The sequence below is a fragment of the Rousettus aegyptiacus genome, unplaced genomic scaffold (assembly GCF_014176215.1).
Source record: "Rousettus aegyptiacus isolate mRouAeg1 unplaced genomic scaffold, mRouAeg1.p scaffold_m13_p_9, whole genome shotgun sequence".
In the NCBI taxonomy this organism is placed as follows: Eukaryota; Metazoa; Chordata; class Mammalia; order Chiroptera; family Pteropodidae; genus Rousettus; species Rousettus aegyptiacus.
In genome coordinates, this window is record NW_023416312.1 from 30,255,243 (window position 1) to 30,283,063 (window position 27,821).

A 27,821-nucleotide genomic window follows, 5' to 3' on the forward strand; every position below is an offset into this window, starting at 1 on the left:
CTTTTTTGTTGTTCGTTTCATTCATTGTTGTTTTTTAATTATTTTAAATGAGGTTTTCATTTTTTAAATGCAATATCTCTCTATACAGACTGGCTGGGCCCCACCCCCTATGTGTGGCCCTCCCACAGTATTTTGTGCAATGAAGCCCCACTCCCAGCCTTTCCAAGGGCCAGGGACACAGCCCCTATTCAGAACCCTGACCATCACCAGACCCTGGGGTCGGCTAAGGGAAAGCATGCCTCAACCACTCGCCTTCCTACCCCCCACCTGCCATCCCCAGCCACAGGGGTACCTGGGGACTACTGGAGACTCTGGGAGATGGATGAGGTTGGGGCCCCAGTCTTTCCCTCTTGCAGTCCCGTAGCTGGGGCCTCCTTCCTTCTCAGGGTCTCCCTAGCCCAGCCCTCTTGCCCCCATTGCACTCGGTGCTGTTGAGTAGGGGCCCTGCCAGGAACTGACCAACTCATTGAGGAGCCATAGTATGTCTATGTGCACAGGCAGGGACAGAGGGGCTGGTGGGGGGGATGGAGTGTGTGTGCCCAGGAGTTATCCCCTAACCCCTGGGGAGGGTGAGGCAGGGCAGGGACAGTCTCTGGGCCCAGTCCCAGATGGGTGATTACCTCCCCTTCCTCCACTCTAAGCCCTGGGTCTCTTAAATGGGGTGGGAGGGCAAGGGTGGGTGCCCTCCTAGTGGGGTTTGGGGGGGGTTGGTTCCTGAATGCACCATAATCGCTGTATGAAATATTAAAAAGTCTAAAGAGAAAAATGTGATTGCAAATCCATACAGGGGTGAGGGTGGGCTTGACCCAGGGTGAGTACTGGTACCATGATGAATTCATACCTGGTCCACATAGTCTAGGGAAGCACTGGGAGTGGGCCAGGGACATGTCACGGCTGTGAAAAAGGCATCTATGGGCTTGCACACACAGTGGTGGAACAGTGAACTGAAGCGGAGCAGGCCGAATGGAGGATGAGCTAGGAAGGAGAGAGAGATAGGTGTTAGATTTACCCAAGAATATGCGGAAGCTAGCTATAGGGTAGGGACAGGAAGGTGTAGAGAGGCTGTTGAAAATTCAGACACCTGGAAGGCCCCCAAAACCAGGAGATGGGGAGATGAGGCGGCAATACGCAGTATGACCAGCACGTCTGACTGGGACAGTATGAGTTAGGCCAGTTGGAGGGGGAACATGAGGATGGTTTTTGGACCACTGAGTAAGTAGGGGAATCCTATAATACATGGATTAAAATTAGGAGTGGGTCATCAATGGAACTGAAAGTTTGGATTATTGGTGTCTAGAAAGTAATAGAAACCATGATATTGGTGAGATGACCTTGGGAGGGATGCAGTGGTTTTGTGAGAGGCCACGGGTCAATTGGCACAGCCTGGGACTTGACCTCAAGTGTGAGGATAGTCAAGGCTTTGATTCCCTTTGTCCTGAGACTTCTAGTCCCTGTCCCACCATTCTGGGCAAAGCCAAGAACAGACTTCGAGGCAGAAGAGGTGGGGTTGGCAGGACCACGTAAATGCTGTAGGTAAAATAGCAAGCCTAAGTGGCTGGTCACAGAAATCCATTGGCAGGGGCCCAAGGGTCTCAGATCACTCCACTGTGTCCCTTAAGCACTTCAATGATACCTCAGCTTGCAAACATGGTACCATGGGGATTAACGTCCTCAAAGACAGGAAAACAAGCACGGAAAATGCCCCCCCGCCCCATTTCCTTGTAATAAACAGGACTGCAACTTACACAAGCTCCTCCACAGACTTCCTGTGCCATTCTTTAGCTAGAACGAGATGATAGAGCCACCTCTGGGAGCAAGGGAGGCTGGGAAAATAACCTCGCAAAGGGGGACAAGATTGCCAGGCCAGACTTAGAAGGTCTAGAATCCACAGAACTGCTGTGAGAAGTGTAAGATCATTGTGTGGGCAAAAGTTGACCTCTGGAAGGTGGAGAGAACAAGTCCAGGCCTGAGGAGGGAGGCCTCCTGGATTGTAGGGAGGACAGGCTGTTCAGGTAAATAGAGAGGTGGAGTCTGCAAAGGGGCAATGAGGAAAGTCAATACAGACTCCAAGTGCTGGGCTTGAAGAGCAATGTGCCATGTACCACACCCAATTTGAATGCCACTATGGGGAGCCCCAGGTGAGAGGATTGTTCCCTTTCTCCCTCAGTTTACACAATTGAGCTGTGATGCCTCATCTGTGCCAGGTCTGGGCTGGGGGCTGGAATCAGTAATAATAAAGACAATCCCTGCCCTGCAGAAGTTAACATAGAGGTAAATTTTGAGAACTTGGATGTGGGTGGGGGTGAAATTGTGCAGGGAGAGAGTATTCTGGACATTCCAGGCCTAGGGGCCTGTGCGCATGGGGCCTAGAGGCGTGGAAAGGCAGGGTGTAGTCCTGCCTGTGGTAACAGGTGGTGAAGTGAAAGAACTCACTGAAACAGACCCAGAATCAGGACCCTATCTTGGGGAGTTTGTGGGATGGTCAGGTGGGGATAGCCAATAGACAGATGCAGGGGACTGGAGGGAAATTACCAACAGGGCTGGGAGCACTAGCAGAGAAAAGATTGGCACAGCCTAGTGCAGTGGTTCTGAATTGGAAATAGTCCTGCCCTGCCCCAGGGGAGTTCTGGCAGTGTCTGGAGAAATTTTTAGTTGTCCCAATTGGAGTGGGGGGGGATGCTATTGGTACCTATAGTGGGCAGAGGCCAGGGATGCAGGGAAACATCCTACAATGTTTCCCACAACAGAGAAATGCCAACAGCGCCTAGGTTGAGAAACCCTGACAGTGCAGTGGTTCTCAAACTTTTCATCTCGGGATCCTTTTATATTCTTGTAAAGTTGAGGACATCCAGAAAGCTTTTGTTCATATCATGTAGCCTCTGGAAAATGCCACCTCACATGCAAGGGGAGAATCACAATGAAAAAGTATTGTGAAAATAGTTTTGACTTTCTGAACCCCCTGAGAGGGCCTCCTGAACCAGTGAAAAGCCTAAGACCACAGTTTGAGAATCTCTGGCCTGGTGTTTACCGTCATAGCTCTGGAACTGGAATTCCTGAGTTCCAACCAGTTTGGTCACTTACTAGCTGGAGCAAAGTGACTACTTTCTGCTCCTCAGCTTGCCTCATGCCCACGAGCTATAGTGTTATCTGCTACCTTTTTTTAAAAAAAAAAAAAGCACTTAAACGGGGCTATTATCATTCCTGTGACTCCGGCAAATGCACAGGGCCTGGGGCCTGGGGCTGACTTCCCTTCAACACATTTGTCGAGAGAATCTAGTTCAGGTAGGTAAGCGGCCCACAGGCCTAGGTAACACTCTGGAGGTGACCTTTCACACTGGGTTTTGATGGACAAGAAGGGTAGTGCATTGAAGAAAGGGCATTCTACTTAGGCTAACAAAAAAGCCGCTCGCAGGGTAGTGATTCGTGGTCCTCAGCAGAGCACCGACCTAGAAGACCCGGAACTTCGGTGTGTCCTTGAGCATAACCCCAGTATGTCTTCGTCCACCTCGAGACTTCTGCCTCCACCTTCCACACAACCGTTAGCCTGGACTCAACATGGCGTTAGAATCCCATAAGGCACCTTTGTCTTTCTTAGCTCTCAACTGGAAGTTCTACCCCGCCTATTAGTTGCAGAGATCACCGCCCACCACCCAATGCCCGCCTAACGCTTGGACGCGTCCCACCGTGGGGGTCTACTTCTAAGATGGCAGAAGCCCTCGGGCTGTTTGGGGGGCTCCGCTTCCGTTTCCGGGGCTAGAATCCGGAAGTGGCAATTTAGAGGCCTCTTCCTATCTCCCACTGAGGGGTTGTGAGGGAAGGGCGAATAGCGATGGCGGCGGTCGCAGAGAATCCGCCGGCCACGGCCGAGGACCGAGAGCCACAGCGCGAAGCGGTGCCAGGTCTGGAGAACCAGCAGCGCCAGATCGAGAATGGCGAAAGTGGGCGAGAGCGTCCACTGCGGGCCGGCGAAAGCTGGTGAGGCAGGGCTGTGAGCTGAGCCTCGGCTGAGGGTATACGGGGGTGTTGGCGATGGTGGGGGACGGAGCGCCGAAGTCTGCAGGATAACTCGTGTGGAGGCGGGGGAGTGGCTTCGAGGATGGAGGACGAGAAGGGCGGGAAGTGCCTGTGAGTGGACCGCCTAGTCTGGGAAAGAGGCGGGGCCTGATGGCGGCGCCAGACGGCTGAGAACAAGATGGGGTTTGTTGTGAAGAGACGGGGGGCGGGGCCTGAGAAGAAACGGCCGTAGGGGTGGGCCCGGGCCTGTGTGGTGGAACTTGGAACCTGGGAAGGAGGCGGTCACGGCGACGGAACCCGGGGGGTGTGATTTGCATGGCGTCAGGTAAATCTGGGGGCGGGGGCGGTTGGTTGGTCAGAGGCGCCTGAGAGCAAGGCAAGGCGGTTACGTCAGGCTAAAGAGCGAAATCCGAAGCCGAATGGCTGTGGGCGGGGGGGAGGGAACCGGCGCCTGGGAACGAGGCTCGTGACGTGGGCCGAGGGGCATGTTCTGAGGCTGAGGAAAGACTGCAGCAGAGGGGAGGTGGTGCTAGTGAAGCAGAAAATGGCGCCTGCGATTGAGCAAAGTTTGTGACGCGGCGAGGTTTTTACCTCTGGCCGAGGCCTTCTTCACAGGACGGGAGAAAGTTCAGGTGATTGGCGCGGGAGGGGCCTTCGATGTTACATTTGTTTTCTGTTTTGTGCTGCTTCGTTTTTATCAGGAAAAATGAGCTATTTTTTAAAAAAAGACAATGAGTATCTTGATAAATCGGCTTGTTATACCGATTTCATTGCTAACCATTGCTTGTAATGTACTGTTTCTGTGTTCATTTTGTTTCTTGCTGAGTTGCATCTCCTTTTTTAAATTGTGAAATACATAAACTCTAAACAGATTATGGAAAACGTTAACGTTGCCCAAATTGATGGACAGTCCATAAAAATAAGCGGCCTGTGCTATTCATAAATTTCAAGGTCGTGAAAGACAAAAGATGAAGTACTGTTCCAGATTTAAGGAATTAATGGGATCTAAAGAGTGATGATAACTAAATGCAATCCTGGATTGGATCCCGGAGCGGCAAAAAATAATTTAAAAATCAAGCTTTGTTTCTCATAAAATTAATTTTCTCTTTTACTGTAAAAGATGTTAATGGAAAAATAGATGAAATTTGATTGGGTCTGTAGATTAGATATTAGTACTGCTAATTTCTGGATTTTGATAATAGTATTGTGGTTAGGAAAGAGAATATCTTTGAAAGAACATGCTGAAATATTTAGGGTTAAAGAACCGTCGTGTAAGCAGCTTACTCCCAAATGGTTGGAAAAATAGGATACATAAAAATATTTGAAGAAACAATGATCGAGCACATGGGTAAAATGTTGTTTGGGGTATCTGGATGAAAGGCATACAAAAAGTCTTTGTATTATTTTCACAATTATTCTGAGTCTATTTTAAAGTAAAAAACTTAACAGTAAAACAAAAATTTGTGAATTCACCACTCGGATTAAGATTCAGACCGTTACTTTAGGAAATCCTTCTGTGCCCCTCCCAGATGAAAATCCCCCTCCCTGCTCCACAGGAAACTGTTATCCTGAATTTTTAACTTCGTTAATGTTTTTCCACCACTGTATACATCCCCAAATAGTATTTGTGGTCTAAGCTTTCATTTTATGGAGGATATATATGAAATCATATTGGATGCATACCGTGTGCATCGATATCAGGTGGTACATGGTATTCACGTGACGTCATTGGTGACGTTAGCCTTGATCATTTAGTGAAGGTTGTATCTGCTCGGTTTCTCCACTGTAAAGGTACTGTTTTCCTCTTCATATTCACAGTAATTCCTTTAAAAACATAATTTATGCCCATACCTCAGAACATTTTAACAGCTTCTCACCTCATGCAGTGTATATAGTAAAATCTTATAATGATTTTTCAAGGTTTTATGATTGTGAGGCTTGTCGCGGGCTCTGATTTCTTCTCTGATCTCTGCTCTGATTACCCTCCCCCTCATTTTCTCCATCTGGCCATATTGGACTCTTGCTGTTCTCTAACGCCTCAAGCGGGCTTTCACCTGAGGGTCTTTACAGAGAAGTCTATCCATCTTACAGAGTTCTTTAATCACAGTACTTATAAAATACATACTCCTATTAAAAGGTTGAGATTCTCTAAATTTGGACTAGGAAACCAAGCAGTGTGTGTGTGTAATATATATATGTATATAATATATATAATAATATATATGACATACATGTATGTATGTATATGTGTGTATGTATGTGTGTGTGTGTATTCCATTACACTATAATTATCCAGTAAGGAAAAACCTCAGTCCATCCTGAGAATAAACAATAACTAGAAGATTTTTTATATCTCTTTTAGAGGCGTTCAGGGTTTCCTTTTGGGGGTGTTGAAAATATTTTAGACCTAGATGGAGGTTGTGGTTGCACGACATTGTGAATGTACTAAATGCCACTGAATTGTTTGCTTTTAAAATGGTTAATTTTATGTGAAAAAAGTTACGTCCTGTCAATAAAAAAATTTACCCCATCAATGTTGGTTCAGTATGAAAAAGCCAGTTATCTCCGCTGTTGTGGCTATCATGAAGCATTTTTCCTTGATTCCATTTTTTTGTGTTTATTTAGGTAAGAGCAAAGCACCTCAAGCTTCTTTAATTTGCTGTCTATTTTCTAGATGTTTGCAGTGGTCTGGAAATTTGTGTTTATAAAGCATTTTAAAGTCGCTAACCCCCAAATCGTATATTTCATATCAATATTAATATTTGTGCCTTCTGTCTTTTGTCAGCTGGTAGATCTGGGCAAGGGCATTTAAGTATTTTTGCCATCCGAACTTATTTAATTTCTAAGAGAAACTTATATTTTAAGAGTAAATTCAAATCTATCATAGTATTCCTTGGCAAATTGTAGTTTTCGTTTTTGAGGGTGTTTTATCTACAAACATAATTAGGAAAAGTAGAGGGAGTCTCTAGAAGGTCTGTGCGGGGTGTGGATAGTTTCCTAACAGAAGTAAGCAAGCATGGGGTTCTTTGTTCAGGTAAAGGAAGAGGGGTGGTTGGGTTCAGTGTTGAAGAATGGATCCTGATGTGTAAAGGGAAGGCATTAACATTTCATTGAAGGTTAGGGACTAAGCCTAGAGATATTGCAGGATTTTTGTTACTAGAGAAAGCTGCACAGCATGGGGAACTATTAATTTAATGAAGACCCCAGAACTAAATCAGCTGAAATTTTCACATTTGCTTTGTGATTGCTGCTGTAGCTCTTACGCGAGATAAGGATATGCTTTGGCGATTGAATCTAATGAAAGACTGAAATAAACAATAGACACCTGACAATTCTCTGGTAATTGAGTTAATATTCCTAGTGCTTGTTCAGACTTTTCATGAACCAAAAGGGAAAAGGGTTTATGAATCTAGAGTCTTGGAGAGGGGACTCTTTTGGTAGACAGTTACTGTACCAGTCTTTGTTGCTTGAACACAAGTGTAATTTTTAGCTTGAAAAAATATGCAGTTATTAAAAAATATATTAGTATGTCTAATTATATATATGTAACCATTATTAACCTAGGAAGATAAACTTTCGTTTTGTCATTTTTTAAATATTAAGTTTGAAAATAAACGCTTTTATAAAACATTTAAGTTAATTAAAATTTGGAGAATTTTAGATAAACCTAATTATGCGTATTATTCCTTTCAATAGACCAAATCTTTTTTCAATCTCCCAGACATAGTTTAAGTATAAAACACCATTTTAACAGTGTTATTCTGAATTTGGAGCCTGAATTTTGGGAAGACAAATCAAGAATAGTTGTTAGAAAAGACAAGAAGTAAGTTGAAGTAAAGATAAGAAATATTATAGTCGGTCAACTTTGTAAAAACAGTGATAAACTGCAAAGATTATTAGGAGCTTAACTTTTATTTTTAAAGCAAGGAATCTCTTTTAAAAATGAGTTAAGGTATTTTTTTAAAATGAGTTAAGAGGATGTTAGAAAGCACCAAGAGTTAATATTTTGGTGACAAAAAAACGCATCTTCTAATCTGGGCATAAATTAATGCAGTCATTTTACCGAAAAAAAGGCCCAAATTCTAATTTTTCTTTGGTACATTATTCATTTAACAAATTACAGGAAAGGATTTGTTTATATGCCTTTATATGTATTTAGGCTCATGCAGATAGCTAAATAATAAATTTAGAACAATGTAGTATTACATTTGCCATCTGAACACACAACCTTTTAATAAACAAGTAGAAAATCATATCTCTTAATTTATATCCATATTTCTATATTTCTGTAATTATTGTACTTTGTATAGTTAACCAATTATGTAAATTATTATCTTAACCAAAATCAGTTTTCTTTCTCCAGACACAAGTGAAAACTAGAGGACAGAAATGTTGTTTAGTAACTTATTTTCTTAAGCACATATTTCATAGCATTTTAACAAATTTGAAAAAGTACAAACAAACATAAGTGACTTCAGCAAGATCCGTTGTATTTCTATATACTAGCAACAAGAAATTAGAAAATTAAAATGTAAAAGATAACATTTACTATAGCATCCAAAAAAAAAAATCAAATACTTAGGGGTAAATATAACAATGTAGGTGTTTTGCAGTCAGGCAATGACAGCTCTATTATGATTGCCATCTGGGCTGACAGATTGTTAGACATACCGATTTCAGAGATGTTAAAAATGTTTCAGGTGTCTTTGAATTAAACATGGTAGTAATGTGAAAATTTGTGTAAAACTTCAATATTCTATGAAGCCTTTAGAAATTCGGGTTGTAGCCAAGTCTGGTGGTTTTGCTTACACCTGTAGTGTTTTGAATGTTAATTTTCCTTAAAAACCTGCTTTTTAAAAAAAGTTGAAAATTATATAATTGTATTAACCAATGTTACCCCAATAAACTTAATTAAAAAAAAGTTGAGCAGTTCCTTTTTTTTGCATTTAAAAGTCCTATTAACAATAAGTTAGCTTAACTGAATAAATTAAGACTCAGTGGAGGCCATGAAAACCATGAAGGAAGTGTGTGAAAGGTTGGTGTTATGGTGTTATTAGATGAGTGATAGGAGGTCTTCGGCTTGAGCCACTGGGGTGGGGGCAGGGCTGTGTTCCTGACTTGAGTGAAGTGCAGGGTCTTGGGGGGGGGTCAGTGCAGCCCATAATACAAAAACAACCCCCACAGAATTGTTTGCCTATCCACTTGACTTGTGATTATTCCAAGGTTTTTCTATTCCTCCACCCCCAACCATCTCTAATCCTTTTATTAACTATAAAGGAAGGAAAGTAGTGGCCATTTTAAAAAATCCCTTTTATAGGGTTAAATTGCTGGAAAACCAATACAATAATCCAGATTTTTAAATCAGTTTTATAATTTTTGAAAAGTGTTTGTTTGAGGCTGTTAAATATTTGGGATTGCCTTTGTGTGTGTCAGAAATTCCATAGCAGGGCAGGCTTGTGTGTAGGGGGCACAGGGATTGTGTATCTGTGTGTGTGTGAGCTTTTATTTCGAAGCCCTGGGATCAAACAGGAATGGCTAACATTCATTTAGCATTTAATATATGTCAAGTATTTCCTAGACTTGAGAATTTCTCTTGACATTTTATAAAGGCAGATTTCAACAGTCCTAAACATTTATCCTAGTAGTGCATATAAAAGCTCCTCCTTTAAAAGAGAGCTGGTCAAGCTGTACACTTAAAAATGAATCAGATGGTAAATTTTATGTTGTGTTTTTTACCACAGTTTTTAAAAAAGTGAGCTAGTCACCATAAGTTCAGAAATTTATTATAAAGCCAAAATAAATCATAAATACAAAAATGGTGAAAAAATGGCAATATGCAGTCTTTGAAGGGAAACCTTTTGATTCTTTTAGCATTTTAAATTCTTTTCAGTTTCTGAGCAGATTTTCAGAATTTAGTAATCCATTTCTTAGCTGAAGATTTTTGCCTCCACTAATGTGTCCTTGTTAGAAACACTACACACTTAACAAGTGGCTAAAGCCTTATAACATTAGCCACAAATAATTGATATTTTGAACCTAATTTAACTCTGTTAGACCACAGACTAATACAAGTGAATTATCGCTTATTCTATAATAAAATCTCATGTTTCCTTACACGGTGGGTGTGGGTTTTTTACCCTTTATTGAGTACATTTTTTGCTCCTAATCAAATCTTTTAGTGTCCTAAGAAGTTAGGTAATCTGTCTAAATCTAAGTTTCAGTGAATAAGTTTTGCTTCTAATTTTTTTATATGATGCTGAAATTGTGTGTGTGTGTGTGTGTGTGTGTGTGTGTGTGTGTGTAAGTGTAATTCTGGGAAGAATTTTTTTAAATTGAGATATAATTGACATAACATTGTTAGTTTAGGTGTACATGAAACTCGTCGTCTTGACTTATAATGTGTTGATGCTTTTAGTCTAATAACCTTGAGAAGTGGTAAAATTAACCCCAGATAACCATGTGACACCCCTATTACCTGTCTGGTCCAGGTTCCTTGTGGAGCAGCACTGGTACAAACAGTGGGAAGTGTACGTGCAAGGAGGAGACCAGGACTCTGGCACCTTCCCTGGCTGCATCAACAATGCTAAGCTTTTTGAAGGTACCAGGCCTCTGCCTCCCTACATCAGCCTACCCCTGGAGTTCTTGTCCCTTCTGTCCCTACAAACGATCATAAGCCCCTTCTTTGTGCTAGGTCATTGGTAAGATGGCCAGATGACTCGTTACTTTCCTTCCCTGATTATTCTTCTGCCACCGCCCCCACAGATCAGGTAAACTGGTGCCTCAAGAAGGGACTGGTAGAAGGTGAAGACTATGTGCTGCTCCCAGCGGCTGCTTGGCATTACCTGGTCAGCTGGTATGGTCTAGAGCATGGCCAACCACCCATTGAACGCAAGGTATAATGGGTGGGGAGGGTTCTGGGGAATGCATTCTGTGGGGTATGGGGTAGGAGGAAGGCCTCATAGGCCCAGGATGGATCCAGACCCAAGTGTACATGTGTCTCCACATAGGCTGTGTAGATACATCTGTGTTTGCAGTCCTCTCCCCTCAGGTCATTATACATCTATCTTGGTGTATCTCCTATTTGTGTTCACTTGTACATGTGCTCCTCTGGTCTCAGAGATCATTGTGCTGTGTCTGTGTGTATATGTTGTGTGGGTACACCTCTGTGTACCCTTCTGCCCTACTAGGTCGTGGAGCTGCGCGGCTTCTGTAAGGTCGAAGTGTACCCAGTAGAACTGCTGCTTGTCCAGCACAGTGATATGGGCACACCTCACACTGCTGAATTCAGCCAAACAGATTCTATTGGTGAGTCTAAGAGTTACAAATGAGTTGGCATTCCCAGCCATGGGTCACAGCTCAGTTATCTCAGACTGCATGGGGTTCAGCTGTGGCAGACCGAGAAGGCCTTGGTCAAGTTTGGTAGAGGCCCTGAGGAGTCCCCTAGAGTCCTGAGGGTATGTGAGCTGCGTTCCAGTGGCTTAGCTGGTGTGGCGGAGGATATTTGCTGAAAGTCTCAAGTGGATCAGCCATTGGGGGATTTATTGGAGATACAAGGTATTGACTAGGTGGGTGTACAAGTTCTGTAGGGATGAGGTGGGGTCTGGTGCTGAGATGGGTCAATCATTCAGGGTCCTAGGAGGACCTCAAATGTGTTCCTTCACCCTCCACAGACCTAGTTTTGTGCACCGCTCGAGAGCAGTTTCTGGTGAGCCCTCAGGAAGAGACACGGCTCTGGGTCGAGAAAGCGCAGGGCTCTTTTGAAAGGTTGTGTAACACACGTGTCACAGTGCTTGACGCCGCTCTCAAGTCTGGGCAGGTAAGGGTGGGAAAGGTTTTTTTGCTTCCTAGCGGGGCCTAGGCTGGGGGAGATGAGGGCTGGGTGCCCATGAGCCCTCTACGAATTCCTTTCCTGCTTTTCTTTCTCTTCCTCCAACCAGTTGGTCATCATGGAGACCCGAAGCAAGGATGGTACTTGGCCCAGTGCACAGACACATGCTGTGTAAGCCCTTGGGGTATCTGGTCCAGAGTGGGGGATCCCATAGTAGGCAGAATGATGGAGTCTGTGAGCACTTTTTACCCTCATACAGTAAGCCCTTAGCTGATAGTTTCTTATCTACCCCAGGAATAGAGCATCGAAGGAGGATGAGGACTTCCAGGGCCAGCCGGGCATCTGTGGTCTCACCAACCTGGGCAACACATGCTTCATGAATTCGGCCCTGCAGGTGGGGCTATTAGGGCTATGTCTGGCATAGCCACAGAGGTGGGCTTCAAGCAGTGGGGATAGAGACAGAGTTAGGGGGTCTGCAAGGTAAGGGGTCAGATTGGAAGCTAAGGCCCCACAAGTCTGACTTTACACGCCCATGTTCCTTCCTGAAACATCAATACCTTCTCTGCTGGCCTCCCACTTTTCCTCTTCTCCCTCTGGTCATCACATTCTTCCTTCTCCTGAAATACTGCTCTCTTCTATCTCCCGCTCCTGCACCTTTCTTTCCCCTATTCCTTTGTACCTTCTTTCTTTCCCCCTTTCCCCTTTTTCTCTGTCTTTACCTTGTTTACCTCTCTGCTCGTCACCTCATTCCCGTGATCCTGCCCCCTGCAGTGCCTCAGCAATGTGCCACAGCTCACTGAGTACTTTCTCAAAAATCGCTACCTTGAGGAGCTCAACTTCTGCAACCCACTGGGCATGAAGGGTGAGATTGCAGAGGCCTATGCGGACCTGGTGAAGCAGGCCTGGTCTGGCCACCACCGCTCCATTGTACCGCAAGTGTTCAAGGTGTGTGACTCAGCCTTGGGCTACCCCCTACCCACTCCTGTCTGTTGACTCTCCTAACCCTCTTACTCTATTGGCCCTGCCCATTTTTTTCAGACCAAGGTCGGCCACTTTGCGTCCCAGTTTCTGGGTTATCAGCAGCACGACTCACAGGAGCTGCTGTCATTCCTCCTGGATGGGCTGCATGAGGACCTCAATCGTGTCAAAAAGAAGGAATACGTGGAGCTGTGTGATGCCGCTGGGCGTCCAGATCAGGTAGGCACTCCTGAAAGACCCCCAACCTGAGGACCCCATTAAAGCCACTGGGACCTCTGCCTCAGGGATTCTATGGCCTCCCTAGGGTATCCCACATCCCACCCCACTCCTGATTTCAATGCCAGCCTCAGTCCCAACCTTGGCTCCAATACCACATATGCTGCCACACCTACCACAGAGTTAATCTCCATTCAGTCTACTACCCCGAATAAACCCCAGCCCTGTCATTGAACACAGTGTCCAGACCAGCCCTACCTGTAACTTTACTTCTGAACTTTAAAGTGGCCCTAACCTTAAGTTTAACCTCGTGTACATCCACTCCAAACCATGATTGCCTCTGCCCTGGGCAAGCCCAGGTACCCACCATGACACTGTCAACAGGAGGTCGCCCAAGAGGCCTGGCAGAACCACAAACGGCGGAACGATTCTGTGATCGTGGACACTTTCCACGGCCTCTTCAAGTCCACACTGGTGTGCCCTGATTGTGGCAACGTGTCTGTGACCTTCGATCCCTTCTGCTACCTCAGTGTCCCACTGCCTGTCAGCCACAAGAGAGTCATGGAGGTCTTCTTTGTCTCCATGGACCCCCGCCGCAAGCCAGAGCAGGTATGGGGAAATGAGGATCTGGGGACATAACATATAGTCAAGAGCCGGTTTGATTATTCTGCCATACCTCAAGGTTCTTGTACTAATTCACCGCCATTCTTCTGCTCTTTTGTGGACACGTTTTTCCCTCAGCACCGGCTTGTGGTCCCCAAGAAAGGAAAGATCTCGGATCTGTGTGTGGCCCTGGCCAAACACACTGGTGTCTCCCCAGAAAGGGTGAGGCTCCACGGATGAAGGGAGGGTGAGATTCAGGGACAGGGAGGCTGAAGGGCCTGGGGAGACCTTGCAGACTGACCAGCCAGCTACCTCTTGACATCCCTTTTCCAGATGATGGTGGCTGATGTCTTCAGTCACCGCTTCTATAAGATCTACCAGCTGGAAGAGTCTCTGAGCAGCATCCTGGACCGAGATGATATCTTCATGTGAGTGGGGAGGTTGGGGAGGTCGAGTTTCTTCAGAAACCTCCTTTGCTTAACCACTTTTCCTCTCCTCTCTCTGTTTCATTGACAGGGCACTTGCCCTGCATAGGGCTTAGGCCATGTTCCTTAGTGGGGCAGGGGCTTGGGGCTGTCAGTGGGGTGTAGTGACAGATCCATATACAGGGCATCCTCTTCCTTATGTGTGGGGCAGGGCTCCAGTTTCTTGTTTATTTTATTCAGGCCTTACTGAGCACCTCACAGACATTGACCTGTACTCTTTCACATTGCAGTCCTCAAAAACCAAAAGCAATTTTGGAAATAGGGAACACCAGTAGGTTCTCTGAACATGAGAGCTTTCAAAACAACTTTGAAATCTTTGGGTAGTAACTAAAATAGAAAGTGCTTCATGAGTAGAAATGTTCTTTGTAAACCAAGCAGTGTTCCCCCCCAAAAAATAGTTTTAAATCCTTTTGCCACTCCCTCACTGCTTTGATAACACCTAAGTGCTTTGTAAATTATCTAACAGTTTGCAAAGCACAAAACACCAAATGACTCTCAGACCCTTTTAAAAATAATTTTGGGGTTACGAGGGCTGAATGGGTAAAGTAACTGGGGCAGAGTCCAAGGGTCCCTCTTGGGTGTCCTGATGAAGCATGATCTGATGTCTACCCCTTGCAGATATGAGGTATCAGGCAGGTCTGCTATCTGTGAGAACTCCAGGGAAGATGTGGTGCTCCCTATCTACCTGCGGGAACGCACCCCAGCCCGGGACTATAACAACTCTTACTACGGCCTGATGCTATTTGGGCACCCGCTGCTGGTGTCAGTGCCCCGGGACCGGCTCTCCTGGGACTCCCTGTACCACATCTTGCTCTACCGCCTCTCGTGAGTCTGCTCTCTGGGGGTGCAGGGAGGTGGGGTCTAAGCTCAGACCTGGGTATCTAGCTACTTGACTGCTATCTCCCTTCCATGGCCAGAAGACAGCTCAAGTTTCATATGGCCAGAGAGGGACCTGTAGGTTTTTTCTTTGTCTAAACCTCTGGCTTTGTCACTGCCTCTCCTACATGCTAGGGATACAGAGATAAACAAAATGGATGAAATACAGATAAGTTAATCTTGTACTTAATTGTCTCCCTCTCAGAGAGGCTTGCTTATTTGTGTTTTTACTGATAGATTTTCGTTGGGCTTAAAATCCAGAGTTCTTACTGAAGCCCACAAAGCACCGGGCTGTCTGGCTTAACCTCTTTCTTATGTCACACTTAACAAATCACTCCTCAGAGGCCTTCTCTGACTGAAATTTACAACATATTGTGTGTCTATGTGCCAGAGGCTTCTCCCACTTACGGTCCACACTCCTTAACTGTGGCATGCCAGATCCTCCATTGTTAGGTTTCTTCTTCATGCGTTTCTGTGTCATCTCCTGAGATGACCTGGGCTCCTCATTAACAATCATTCATGTGGGGTTTACCAGTGGCTTCCCATCTGTTGTGAGCAAAGTAGAATCCCAGGCTCTACTCTCCCTGCCCTGTGCTGCTTCTCCATGAGAGTCTCCTCTGTTCTCTCCACAGACGCTATGTGACCAGACCCAGCTCAGATGATGAGGACGATGGTGATGAGAAAGGTGAGGAAGAGGAAGGTGAAAGGATGGACAGGGATGAGGGTTTGTACAAGTGGTCCCATGGCCGGGGGGAGGGTCCATGGGTGGGGTGTCTGGGGTAGGTCTGACCCCTGCAGGATCCACCAGGATGGTCACTGCCACTCAGACCCTGGGGCTCACACAGACTCATCTCTGACATCCTCCCCAATCCTAGCAGACTTGGAGGATAAGGACAGCATCCCCAAGCCTGGACATGTGGCTAGGGGCAGCTCCCAAGACCCTGGGCCAGAGCAGGCTGGGCCCAGCTCTAGAGTTGCAGGTGGGAGCCGGGCCCCTGTGGACAACTCTCCTGGACCATCTCACTGGCCCCAGCGAGCACGGCGCAAGCACTTGTTCACCCTGCAGACAGTGAACTCCAATGGGACCAGCGACCGCTCGAATTTTAACGAGGATACTCATGGTGTCTCCCTTAGCTGTGAGCCAGGGTTGGGGAGGTGGGAGGGCGGTTTTCTTGGCAGCAGAGCCCATGACCACCTCCCTCACCCCCAGCCCAGCCATACATTGCCATCGACTGGGAGCCAGAGATGAAGAAGCGTTACTATGACGAGGTGGAGGCCGAGGTAAATGAGGTCCCAGGAATGGGGGCGGGGCACTTGCAGCTTGCACCCCTTCACATATGCCCCAAGTCACACACACTCCTAAGTTCTCCAAGCCATGATCACAGAGCTCCAAGGGCTTCAGAATCCTATCTTCAGAGTCCATGTTAACCACTTGGCATTTGTCTTCCACCTCCACTCCTTTTTGTCCACACATTCTGTCCTGTCCTCAACCTGACAGGCCATTACTCCCCTGCCCTAGGGCTACGTGAAGCATGACTGCGTAGGGTATGTGCTGAAGAAGGCTCCAGTGCAGCTGCAGGAATGCATTGAGCTCTTTACCACTATGGAGACCTTGGAGAAGGAAAACCCCTGGTGAGAGACAAGGCCAAGGCTTCTGGGGATAAAGTTGGATGGGACCACCTGCCCAGGTTTCTGTTCCCTCTAAATATACCTCCTTTCCCCCTCTCCCTCACTCAAATCTTCCTGTCACTTGACCACCCAATCGTATTCCCACCTCAGAGCCTTTGCCCTGGGTGTTCCTTCTCATAGGAATGCTCTTCAACAGGACTCCTTCATTTTGCTCAGGTCTTTGATCAAATGTCACCTTATCAGAGAGAGATGTTCTCTTACTACAAGATTAAGAGCCACTTCTTCCCCAGCCATCACTTCTGCTCCATTGCCTCCCAGTGCTCTTTTCTGGCCAAGCATTACTTTGTTTCTAGTTCAGTAACATCCCAGATCCCCTTTTGCCTGTTTACTGTTAGAGTAAACCCCTTAAGGGTGAAGACTTTGTGTGTGTCTCTTCTCACTGATTATAATAGTGTGCGATATGCAGTAGGGACTCAATAGATTCTTGCAGAATAAACAAAATGTAAAATATAAAGAGAGAACCAAAAAGATAACAGCCAGTCTCAAAAATAAGACCAACATTTCCATGGAGCAGAAAGGGGACGGAAATACAAAGTAGTGCCAAAGGATTTAGCAGTACAGTTAGTAAATACCTGGTGAGTGAGTGAGTGAGATAGGAAGAGGAAATGGGAGGGTCACATGCATACTCTAAAATAAGACTATCCTCTCATAGACCAGAAACCAAATAAAAGTATACATTAGTATAAAAGCATATACAGAAGGCAGGCAGTGAGCACTTTGAATGAATGAATGAATGACAGGATTTTAACATGTGAAGAGCGAAGTAGAGTGACAAGCGAGTTAGAAATCTCTGTACTAGACAGGACTCACTAAGGCCATCTAGTACAAAGCATGCCCAGAAAGTGTTTGTGTACTGACTTAGTCTCTGTCTACAGGTACTGCCCTTCCTGTAAGCAGCACCAGCTGGCCACCAAGAAGCTGGACCTGTGGAAGCTGCCTGAGACACTCATTATCCACCTGAAGCGCTTTTCCTACACCAAGTTCTCCCGCGAGAAGCTAGACACCCTTGTGGAATTTCCTATCCGGTCCGGAGCCATTGGGCTGGCTGGGGGGAAGGCAAAGAATGGAGGGGGGGCATGCTGGTATTAATCCTCCCCCACCCACAGGGACCTGGACTTCTCCGAGTTTGTCATCAAGCCTCAGAATGAGTCAGCCCCAGAGCTGTACAAATATGATCTCATTGCGGTGTCCAACCATTATGGGGGCCTGCGTGATGGACACTGTATGTGGCAGGGGCATGCCCTGGTGGGGGGTGTAGGATATCCCCAGGGGATGACTAGGGTGTGAGCCAGTGGTGAGGTCATCAGGGTGGGAGGAGTGAGAGAGTGAACTTGGTGGACACCTCTTAGAGGCCAGAGGATGGATGAGGACAGCTCTCCCATTTTTCCAGACACGACATTTGCCTGCAACAAGGACAGTGGCCAGTGGCACTACTTTGATGACAACAGCGTCTCGCCTGTGACTGAGAATCAGATTGAGGTGTGACTTCTGTCCTCTCGCTTTCTCCCGGCCCTCCCTGCACCCCAATCCAATCCACACTGACTCCTGTCTTCTCCCCACAGTCCAAGGCAGCCTATGTCCTCTTCTACCAACGCCAGGACGTAGCTCGTCGCCTGCAACCCCAGCCCAATTTATCTGATCCCCCAGCACCTCCTGCCTGTGGACCCCCACCCAACTCTGAGCTTATGGATGTTAACTGAGCAGGCCCTGGCCCTGCCACAAGGACAGAAGCTATCTCTGCTCTCTTCCTTTCCTTCTCCCTCCTGTTCTCTTAACTTTGTTAGGTGTTAGGTGCCCTGTGCCAGGCATTGCAGGCTTAGTTGTGGCTACTGTTCTTCTGTGCCGCCTTATTGCTCTTTCCTGGGGAAGAAGAGGTTGTGTCTCCTCCCGGCAGTGTGTCCCTGCCTGTGTTTGCCCCTTAGAGCATTAACTTTTCTTCTATTCTCTATTTATGGTTGTTCCCTTTCCTCTGTTCTCAACCTGGGGTGTTCTGAGGGGGTGGTGGTGGGGTACACCTGAACACAAGAGTGTATTTTCTTATCGAGACCCTGTACCTTCCTCTGTGTATACATAAAGTGCCAGTGTATTTCTCGGCAGTGTGGGATTTTTATTTCACATACTAAGTACCAATTGTGTGCCTGCATGGTTAGATGTGCTTATTGAATGGTAGGTGTGCGACAGTTGCTGCTCTGAGTGTGTAGTGTGCCAGGTACCATTCTAAGTGCTTTTGAAGCACCATCTGCGTGTCAGGCACGATTCCCAGCACTAAGCACGTGCCCAGTGTCTGGAATTCCAGAGTGTTTTATACATATTGACTCAGAATCCTCACAACAGTCCCACACCTGAGTTGTCATCTCCAGTTTCAGATGGGGAAACTGAGGTACAGAGGTCAAGCCATTGCTCAAGTTGTGTCAGGAGGTCAGCACAACTCATCAGTTACACTGGTGTTGGTATCAAGGGGGCGTCAGACCTCTGGGCCCAGGACAAATCTTTCTGTGGACATGACCCGCACTATAGCTGATGGGGAAAAGGTGTGTTTGGAACAGACACGCATCATGTGGGCAAACGTGTAGTTTCTGGGCATAAAGATAACTATCCAGACCACCTCAGGTACCTCCCATAGTATCTTCTGAGGAGAACTACAGAGGGTATACCCGGCTCAAACCAGCCAACCTGACAGGGTAAAAGTACTGTTTGCTACCCCTGTACTTAGTCCCACTTCCCCCATCCCACCATGACCCCATCTACCTCACCAGGCAGGATCCCTCCAGCCTTATCACGGAGAAGAGTAAGCTGGAGCACCTACCACAGAATGGTCCCATATACTGTGAGCATAAGATGCCATTTAAGCACTGAACATCACTCAACTGACCCCTCCTGCAGGAGCCAACTATCCCCTCAGTGTCCCTGGGAACAGCTGTGGGGTGGAGTGGAGCAGGCAAATGTGTGGTGTCTGGAAATAAGCCCCTAAATCCTTCACACTGAGGAAGGGAATCCTCAGTGGCTCTTAAGGGACCATTTCCACAGTCAGCGAGTCAGCATCCCCACACCCCAGCCTTCTGTCTTTGCACTAGACCCAGTAAGATCCCCTCAGGGTCATCCAGTTCAGCATTACCACACACAAACCTCCCAGTCACGCTATTGACAGGCAAAAATCAAGGTAGTTGCTGTGAGGAACCCAGCTCAAACCAATAAGCAAAAATAACAAACACTAGTCTCAGGTCTGACTGGATCCAGGAACTCAAAAGCTGCCATTTAATCCTCAGGTAGACTGATTTGAGCACTGTTACCTCACTTTGCAGACGAGGAAGCAGACATAAAGAGCTGCTTAAGAATGGGCTGTAAAGACAGGAAAACCTTATTACCTGTAGATTATCGATCCTGGACAAAGCCCTTCTAAAGTGAAGCCATTTAAAGTAACTTCCCTGATTTAACCAGACATCTTGAAAAGACAACATGCATAGAAATCAGGAGAAATAAGAGAACAGATATAGTTACCACAGATGCCTTGGAATTCTCAGACATTGGTGTGTAAAAAAGCTGGTCATAGAAATAAAGATGATTATGAATGAACAAGAAATTAAAAATGAGTTCAAAAAATGATAGATCTGAGATAATTTAAGTCAGTGGATGAGTTTGACAACACATTAGACATAGCTGAGGAGTGAATTGGACATAGGTGAAAGTACTAAAGAATACAATGCAATACAATCTTGTAATAGATTTTCAGTTAGACTAATATATTTTGAGAATCAAACTAAAGAATAGAAAAAGTATACATCTTGAACAAATAGAGGGAAGGAAATAGATGAGCAATCAACCCAGAAGAAGGCAAGAAGAAAGGAACATGGAACAAGGTGCACATACATATGCAATCATTTGCAAATAAGGTCTGCTCTGTCCTTTCCAGTTCAAGGGAGGAAACTGGGAACCTTGTTGCAGATTCAAGACCTCGACTATGACCAAGACCACAACTGCCACAGAGCCAGGGAGAGGGTGACAGGGTGAGGACAAGAATGCCACAAAATGTTCCTATGACTTTGAACAGAGCTTTTTCTTAACTGGGTGCTTGCTTAGTTGCTATAAATGTTTACAATAGTGTGCTTCCATTTCTCCCTGCTCAGCCTTATGCTATTGTTTTTGTGCAGTTTACTTTTACATATGTTATAACCCCCAAAATACATTTATTTTTTTTACATAGTCAATTACTTTAAAGACACTTAAATAGTAAGAAAGGACTTGTGTTTGTTTACCTATGTAGTTAGCATTTCCAGTGCTCTTCATTCTTGTGTGTAGGTCCTGATTTTCTTCATGTTTCCTTGAGCTTCTTGAATCTGGATTTCTACTGTTCATCAAATTTGGAAAAAATTTGATGGCCAGTATTTCTTCAAAAAATTTTTTTCTGAAGCTCCCTACTCTCTCCTCCTTTATGGATTCTAATTACTCATATATTAGGCTGCTTGGAGTTTTCCCACTGATACTCATACTTCTTTTTTGGGGGGATTCTTTTTACTCTATCTGTTTCATTTTCAATAATTTCTATTCTGTGCCTTTAAGTTGACTAATCTTTTCTTCTGCGATGTCTAATGGTGCTGTTCATCCCGTCTAGTATATTTTTCAACCAGGACATTGTTGCTATTCAGTTTGGGTCTTTTTTTATATTCTCAATGTCTCTACTTAACTTTTTGAACATACGGTATACAGTCATACTGAAAACTGTGTGTTAAAGTCCCTCTCTGCTAATTCTAAACATCAGTATCAGTTCTAAGTCAGTTTTGATTGATTGATTGTTCTTATTATGGGTTGTGTTTCCCTGTGAAAGCATTTCTGTCATTCTTTGGTTGGATCCCAGACATTGCGAATTTTACCTTACTGCTTGCTGAATGTTTTTGTCTTCTTATAAATCTCCTGGAGATTTGTTCTGGAATGCATTTAATTTTCTTAGAAACAGTTTGATCCTTTCAGGTCTTGCTTTTACGGTTTGTTAGGCAGTTTCAAAGAAATGTTTATTCTAGGGTTAATTATTCCCCACTACTGAGTTATCTAACCAATGACCTGTGAATTATGAGTGTTTCCAGTCTTGCTAGTTGGATTAGTCACTGTTCCCCACCCTGTGTGAGCACCAGACATCATTTCCTATAACTCTTTTGGATGACTCTTTCCTCAGTCTTGGGCAGTTTCCTCACACATGCACACACTGGTTCAAGGAGTACCTTATGCAGATCTCCAGGGTCCTCTTCAGCTCTCTCTTCTCTGGGCACTGTGTCCTATGGACACTAGCTGTCCTGGTCTCCATGCAGTTTTACCTCTGCCTCCTCAAGTCAAGGGATTTGTCTGACTCTGCCTGGGTTTCCCTCCCTGAGCCATGGCCTGCACAATCCCTTCAGGCAGTAAGCTGGGGAATTCAAATTGTTCACTTTTTTCGTTTCCTGTCTCTTGGAGATTACTGTCCCTCTTTTTCTGATGTCCATTGTTTTTGAAAACTCTTGTTTCATGTATTTCGTTTGCTTCTATTGTTTCAGGCAGGAAGGTAAGTCTTGTCCTTTTTGCTCCATCTTGGCTGGAAGCAGAAGTGCTTCCCCTTAACTTTGTAAAATTTATGTAGCTGTCCTTTTTCTCATTTCTTGAGATGGAAGCTTAACTCATTAATTATTCCAATGTTTGCCTTGATATATTTGTAATATTAGGTACTAAAAGATAGAAATATGAATTATAAAAACCTCATATACACAGATTTATTACTTTTATGATTTTAACACTGTTGGATTCTTTAAATTATTTCAATCCATAAACAGTAATACATTTGTGATATGCTTACAGTTTTTTGTGCTATCATAGTCCTCATCTTGAAAAAAGTTTCCTTAACAACTGGACAAAAATGTGTATAAACATGAGTATATATTTTAAAAACTTTTTCTTATAGTACTTAAAAAAATTGTACATTCTTTCCATGTAGTAAGGAGATAGGAGAGAAAGCAATCTAGAAATTAAAAAGAAATATGGAAGGCATAAAAAAGCAAGGAGAAGGGGGAACAGAAAATAGGAAAAATGAGCAGCCCATGGACAAGGTTTACAGTTACAGTTTCCATAGAATGAATGCAATGCATGGCTGCTCAAGGTCCACATGCATTCCCCAGCCACTCCATTCAGCCTGTCACTGCCTGTGTTAACTACTCCATGAAATGGAAAAACACTACAGAAGAAAACTTAATTGTGAATACAGCTTCTTATTGTTGTTAAGAATGAGCAATGTCTGAAACCAGAGTTCCAAGGGACCATCTTTTTTTTTTCCTTTTTTCCTCCCATTGCCAAGAAAGATCCATGTCCTAGCAGATCCATCTCTGAGCAGCTCTAGAATCTTGCTTATTTCTATTCTGGAACCTAATAAAAGCTTGGTTTGAGTTTGCTCTAGCAGTTACACTCACTGAGGATTCTCTCTCTCTCTCTCTCTCTCTCTCTCTCTCTCTCTCTCTCTCTCTCTCCTCCCCCCCTCCTCTGTAGGCTTTTCTGTGCCCAGTTGGAAATGGGGCAGCGGTGGAGAAGACCTTCCACTGTTTAAAAGGAGACTGCTGACAGCAACAGACTTTGTCCCTTTGGCAACACTGCTGCCTCTTCCCAAGCTCTCATCCCTGTCTCCAGCTTTCAGCCAACTCTTTCTTTTTGTGATGTATGAACAAGGCTGTGAGTTTCAGTGAAGGCAAAATATGCATTTTAAAATAAAATCTGTTTTAGAATCTATCTTAGAAACAAAAACACTTCAATAATTATTAAAAACTGTGTAGTGCTCTAATGTCCTAAAAATAATTATGTGTATGGTACTTCAGGAATTACAATACAGATACATTTTCATTTGCTCTCTGTGATAACACTGTGGACTATGGTGTTATTGTTGCTATGTTGCAGATGATGGAGCTGCTCAGGAAATTAGGCATTTTTGTCTTTGCCCAAGGTCATGTAGCAAATAAGTGGTATCTTTTAGCCAGCCCTTCTCTCTAAAACCTCACCCTTTCTACTGCTCTATTTCTTCTAACGCATGCTGAAAATCAATTTTATTTGTTTAAAGAAAAACTGCTTTCCAGTTCTAATGAATTTGACCACGTGTAAGCTTTTCTTTAAAAAAAAGAGGGGAGGGGGCGGATCTATCCCTGTAATTTGAAGGAGTGAGCCATGTTGGTAGGACCAACTCTAGAGATCAGTTAATTATTTTAGATTATCTCATTCTTTAACTTTAACTTTCTGCACATTGCCACAGTGAGATTAATGCTGTTCTAGTTTGTGAGGGGCTCTTCATAGGATGGGCAAGGGAGGGATGATAGGTTCATTGAGATTGCTACTTTCTTAGTGGTTCCGGCATGAGGTTTGAAAGTAAGCAATTTAACAAAGCTGGCTTTCTCTAGGAATTCCCTCCCTCCCCCTGCCCCCTCCAAATTTCAGTTTTGTGGTAGCTCTTTGTTTTACCCAGAATTTAAAAAAAAATTTTAAAAATTTTAAAAAGAGGTTATTTTGTTGCCCAAGCAGAGATGGAACATAACCTGTTTTGACTGTGACAATGTAATTCCATGTCTCCATCCCTATCTTTGGCATGTTCTGAGGACTCCTGTACTGGAATGGCACAGGGCTGACTCTTCATTATTACAGGACAAAGAAATACCAGAAGCTTCAGATTTGCTGTTGTATGATTTTCAAATGAAGGTGAAGTAGTTTTATTTACAAGAAAACAAGTTAAAGAAGATAATTTTGTGTTTTTGAAAAATGAAAATAGTTTATAATAATCATAGTCCAAAGCTTACATCTTTACTGATGTTAAAACTCAGCAGAGGGTACTAGATTTATTGGTGGGATCACTTCGTAAGTTATACAAATGTCCAACCACTAGGCTGCACACCTGAAACTAATATAATATTGAATGTCAACTGTAATTGAAAAAAAAAATTAAAATTAAAAAAAGGAAACGCAGCAGAAAACCCTAACAGAAATTGTTTTATTGAAGATAGGCCAGGGAAACACCCAGTAGAGTTAAACACATCAAGTAGGCTACTTTTATTGGATTTACAGATTAAACAGACAACAAGGAAAAGTATGAAGTGCATGTATTACGTGTTGTTGACTACATCTGCAGTCCCAAATCTCTTAGCAAAGAGGTCTGAGCATGCAGGGAAAGAGTGCTGAATCTGCAGCTGCTGTGTATTCTCCTGAGATCTTTATTTATTTATTATTTTTAATTTTTTTTCAGTTTTATTGTGATATAATTGACATAAAACATTGTATTGACTTTAAGTGTAGAGCATGATGATTTTTGTATATATTGAGAAATAAGTTTAATTAACTAACATGTACTACCTCACGTACCAAGGTCTTTTTGGAAGAAGAATAGAGATTAATTTCATATTGGAATGCAGTGATGTTTCTTATTTTCCCCATGGTATCCTTCTAACACCCCTCCTTAAACCCTCCTCCATGTTTCCTCAACAGTTTCCTAAAGTAGAATTTGGGGAAAACCTTTTTTTTTTAAGTTGGAATTCCATGAGCCAACCTCTTTGTGTGATAGTATTCCCAAGAAATCAAGAGGTATGTGTCTATTTCGTAAGTACCATTTTTAAAACTGCAGCAGTCACTTATTAATTTCACTGAAAATATAGCATCAAAAAGTTTTACACTTTTAAAGTGTAATTGGATGATAAACTTAGAGCTAAGGAATAATTCATATTCCAGAGCTTGGTAATGTCCTGAAAATAGTGCTTTGTGTGTAACAGACATCATCCTCAAATGTCTAGGGGTACCTCTTTCACTGGCAATTAGCATTTTCCATGGGCTTTGTCCATGCCATCTTACTCTAGAAGAGTCCACTCAGGGTCTAGTCAGAAGCCTGCCCCTAACTCTCAACTCGGGCTTTGACCTTGTTCTCTACATCTGCAAATGTAGTACGTTGGATGATGTTCTGAACACAACTCTTGCTACTCTGAGTTTTCCATGGTTCCAAGAGCACAGATGAAATAATAGCAAAACCTGAATTTTATAGTAATGCATTGCTTGACTGTGTTTAATGTGTGTGTGTGTGTGTGTTATTTTTCTAAGAAGAGTATAATTATAGTCAGTGCATTCCTGAGCAATGATAATAAAACTGGGAACAATATGGCTGACCGTTTCTATGGTAACCTCCATTAACTATGTGTATGCATATTTTACTCATTTCAGGAATTTATATTTTAAAATATAAATGATTTTATGTTCACCATTATACATTTGTAACCATCAGTTACTTGTGACATCAGTGAGTATTGGCTATTGTTTCCACTGGGTAACCTTAAGAGCTGTGGAGGAGGTAGGTAGAGGAGACATGGGGAGAGAGATGACTCATTTTAATCTTTTCTGGAATAAACAGGTGATTACTTTAGAAAAAGAAGATGCTAGTATCTATTCCACTCCCACCCCCACTCTCCAACACCTTTCCCAGTGATGTACAAATGTCTTTCTGCATTGACTTTGTCCTTCAACCACTGCTGTCAGACTAGCTGGGGCTTCTTTTCAAGTGCTATATAGACTTGAGAGCACTTTGGATTTAAGTGAGTCTGGGGGAATCTTTTCGGCAGAGATGCTCAGTTGTCTTATGCATGTTGAGGACAGCTCTTTGAGGTCCTCACTTGCTAAAGTCTCATCATGAAAATTTAAGAACTGCTACAGACCATCTTCATTAACCTTATTAAATGAGATGGTTGAGCAAATTAACATGGCAAACCTGAGGTTTCTTGGGGTCAGTTACTAAGACAGCTAGTTATGTATTCAGGCCATGACGTCTTCAAGACACATGCATAAATCTCTTCTCTCCATGACTTTCTGACAGTTTTTATTGTGGTATTAGAAATGTACCAGTATTTCCTGGTGAATTTGCCAGCTTTACTGTTGTGTCCCTCATGAGCTGTGAAAATACATATTAAAAGAAAGCTCCACAAGACAAATACCATATGATTTCACTTATATATGGAATCTCAAGAAAAAAATGAAGAAACAGAACAGAAACAAACTCATAGAGAATAAATAGGTGGCTGCCAAATGGGAGGGGGTTAAGGGGAATGGATGAAAAAAAGAGGAGGGATTAAGAAGTACAAATTTACCAGCTATAAAAATAGTCAAGGGGATGTAAAGCACAGCATAGGGTCAATAACACTGAAGTAACTGTGTAGGTGTCAGATGGGTACTAGACTCATGAGGGTGATCACTTTGTAAGGTATATAAATGTCTACTCACTGAAACTAATATAATATTGTATGTCAACTGAAATTGAAAAATAAATTCTTTAAAAAGGGAAGAATAATCCACAGAAGGCAGGAATCCCTCTTGTCCATGTTGATCCCAGGGAGCATGATTTTGTTTGTGTCTTCCTAAGGACCAGGGGATGAGTTGAAAGTTGAGTGGCCTGAAATGTCACAGTAGCTGATGTTTCTTAGAGGCTCTTTTCTTATAACATCTGAACAATCATGTAGAAAATACTAAATAACTGCTCTTCGAAAATATTTTGAAAAAATGATGCTTTGGGTTTGAATGTCCCAGCAGAGATCTCTCATCAAGAAATCCTAAGTCTACGGCCATGCCACCCTGAACAAACCCAATCCCATCTGATCTTGGAAGCTAAGCAGGGTCAGGCCTTGTTAGTACTAGGATGGGAGACCACTAGGAAGACCAGGTGCTGTAGGCGTAAAAAATAAAAAATAAGGGATTGTAAACTGACAAGGTCCTTACAATCTGTGAGGTCAACCAAGGATTTCCAGAAAGAAAGAGAAAGAGAGAGAGAGAGAAAGAAAAATCCTAGGCATTTCCATTTTAATCCTCCCATACTTCCCTAAGCAGGAAAACCAGATTTCATCAGTCTGAAAGGCTAGCAGAGCTTTTCCTCACAGACAGAGAACTATGGCCACAGAAGTATTTAAGAGCAAAGATAACATATTTGAGACTCTTCCTTATGGCCTGAGGGTTCCAGCAAATATCTCTGCCATCTGTCTGCCTGCTTTTTCTGTCACTCCTAAAATTCTGACACCATGCCATGGTAAAGCCACTCTGTGGCTTTTCAAATATGCTTCCTGCTTTTTTTATTCCCTGTTTTTCATGCTTCTGTCAAACTTAGCTTCTTGTTCGTG

At 43.8% G+C, this 27,821-nt stretch overlaps 1 protein-coding gene and 1 pseudogene across 7 annotated transcripts; both read left to right on the plus strand.

Moving 5' to 3' along the window:
* The first annotated feature begins 3,686 nt into the window (after nt 1-3,686).
* On the plus strand, nt 3,687-18,785 carry USP11 (ubiquitin specific peptidase 11). 7 transcript variants are annotated; one of them, XM_036226386.1, is made up of 21 exons: nt 3,687-3,975; nt 10,503-10,612; nt 10,777-10,907; nt 11,202-11,319; nt 11,685-11,830; nt 11,952-12,013; nt 12,137-12,236; nt 12,614-12,787; nt 12,881-13,039; nt 13,421-13,645; nt 13,778-13,861; nt 13,973-14,067; nt 14,743-14,949; nt 15,633-15,685; nt 15,846-16,136; nt 16,211-16,281; nt 16,520-16,632; nt 17,565-17,714; nt 17,796-17,911; nt 18,080-18,168; nt 18,252-18,785. In XM_036226386.1, the coding sequence occupies exons 1-21, from the start codon at nt 3,830-3,832 to the stop codon at nt 18,387-18,389; spliced, it is 2,778 nt and encodes a 925-aa protein (XP_036082279.1). In that variant the 5' UTR covers nt 3,687-3,829; the 3' UTR covers nt 18,390-18,785. The 7 variants fall into 7 exon arrangements, with proteins under 7 accessions (XP_036082279.1, XP_036082280.1, XP_015983274.2 ...); XM_036226387.1 differs by having other exon boundaries at nt 15,846-16,121; XM_016127788.2 differs by having other exon boundaries at nt 15,876-16,136.
* An 8,479-nt stretch (nt 18,786-27,264) lies between these two features.
* LOC118608096 lies at nt 27,265-27,382 on the plus strand (annotated as a pseudogene).
* Nucleotides 27,383-27,821: the final 439 nt, after the last annotated feature.

Bases quoted from the DNA above. Each gene is read 5' to 3' on its own strand.
- USP11 (XM_036226386.1), top strand. From the start codon at position 3,830: ATGGCGGCGGTCGCAGAGAATCCGCCGGCCACGGCCGAGGACCGAGAG. The intron at 10,908-11,201 runs GTATAATGGGTG...CTGCCCTACTAG, and splicing joins AACCACCCATTGAACGCAAG to GTCGTGGAGCTGCGCGGCTT. The intron at 16,137-16,210 runs GTGAGCCAGGGT...CCTCACCCCCAG, and splicing joins TCATGGTGTCTCCCTTAGCT to CCCAGCCATACATTGCCATC.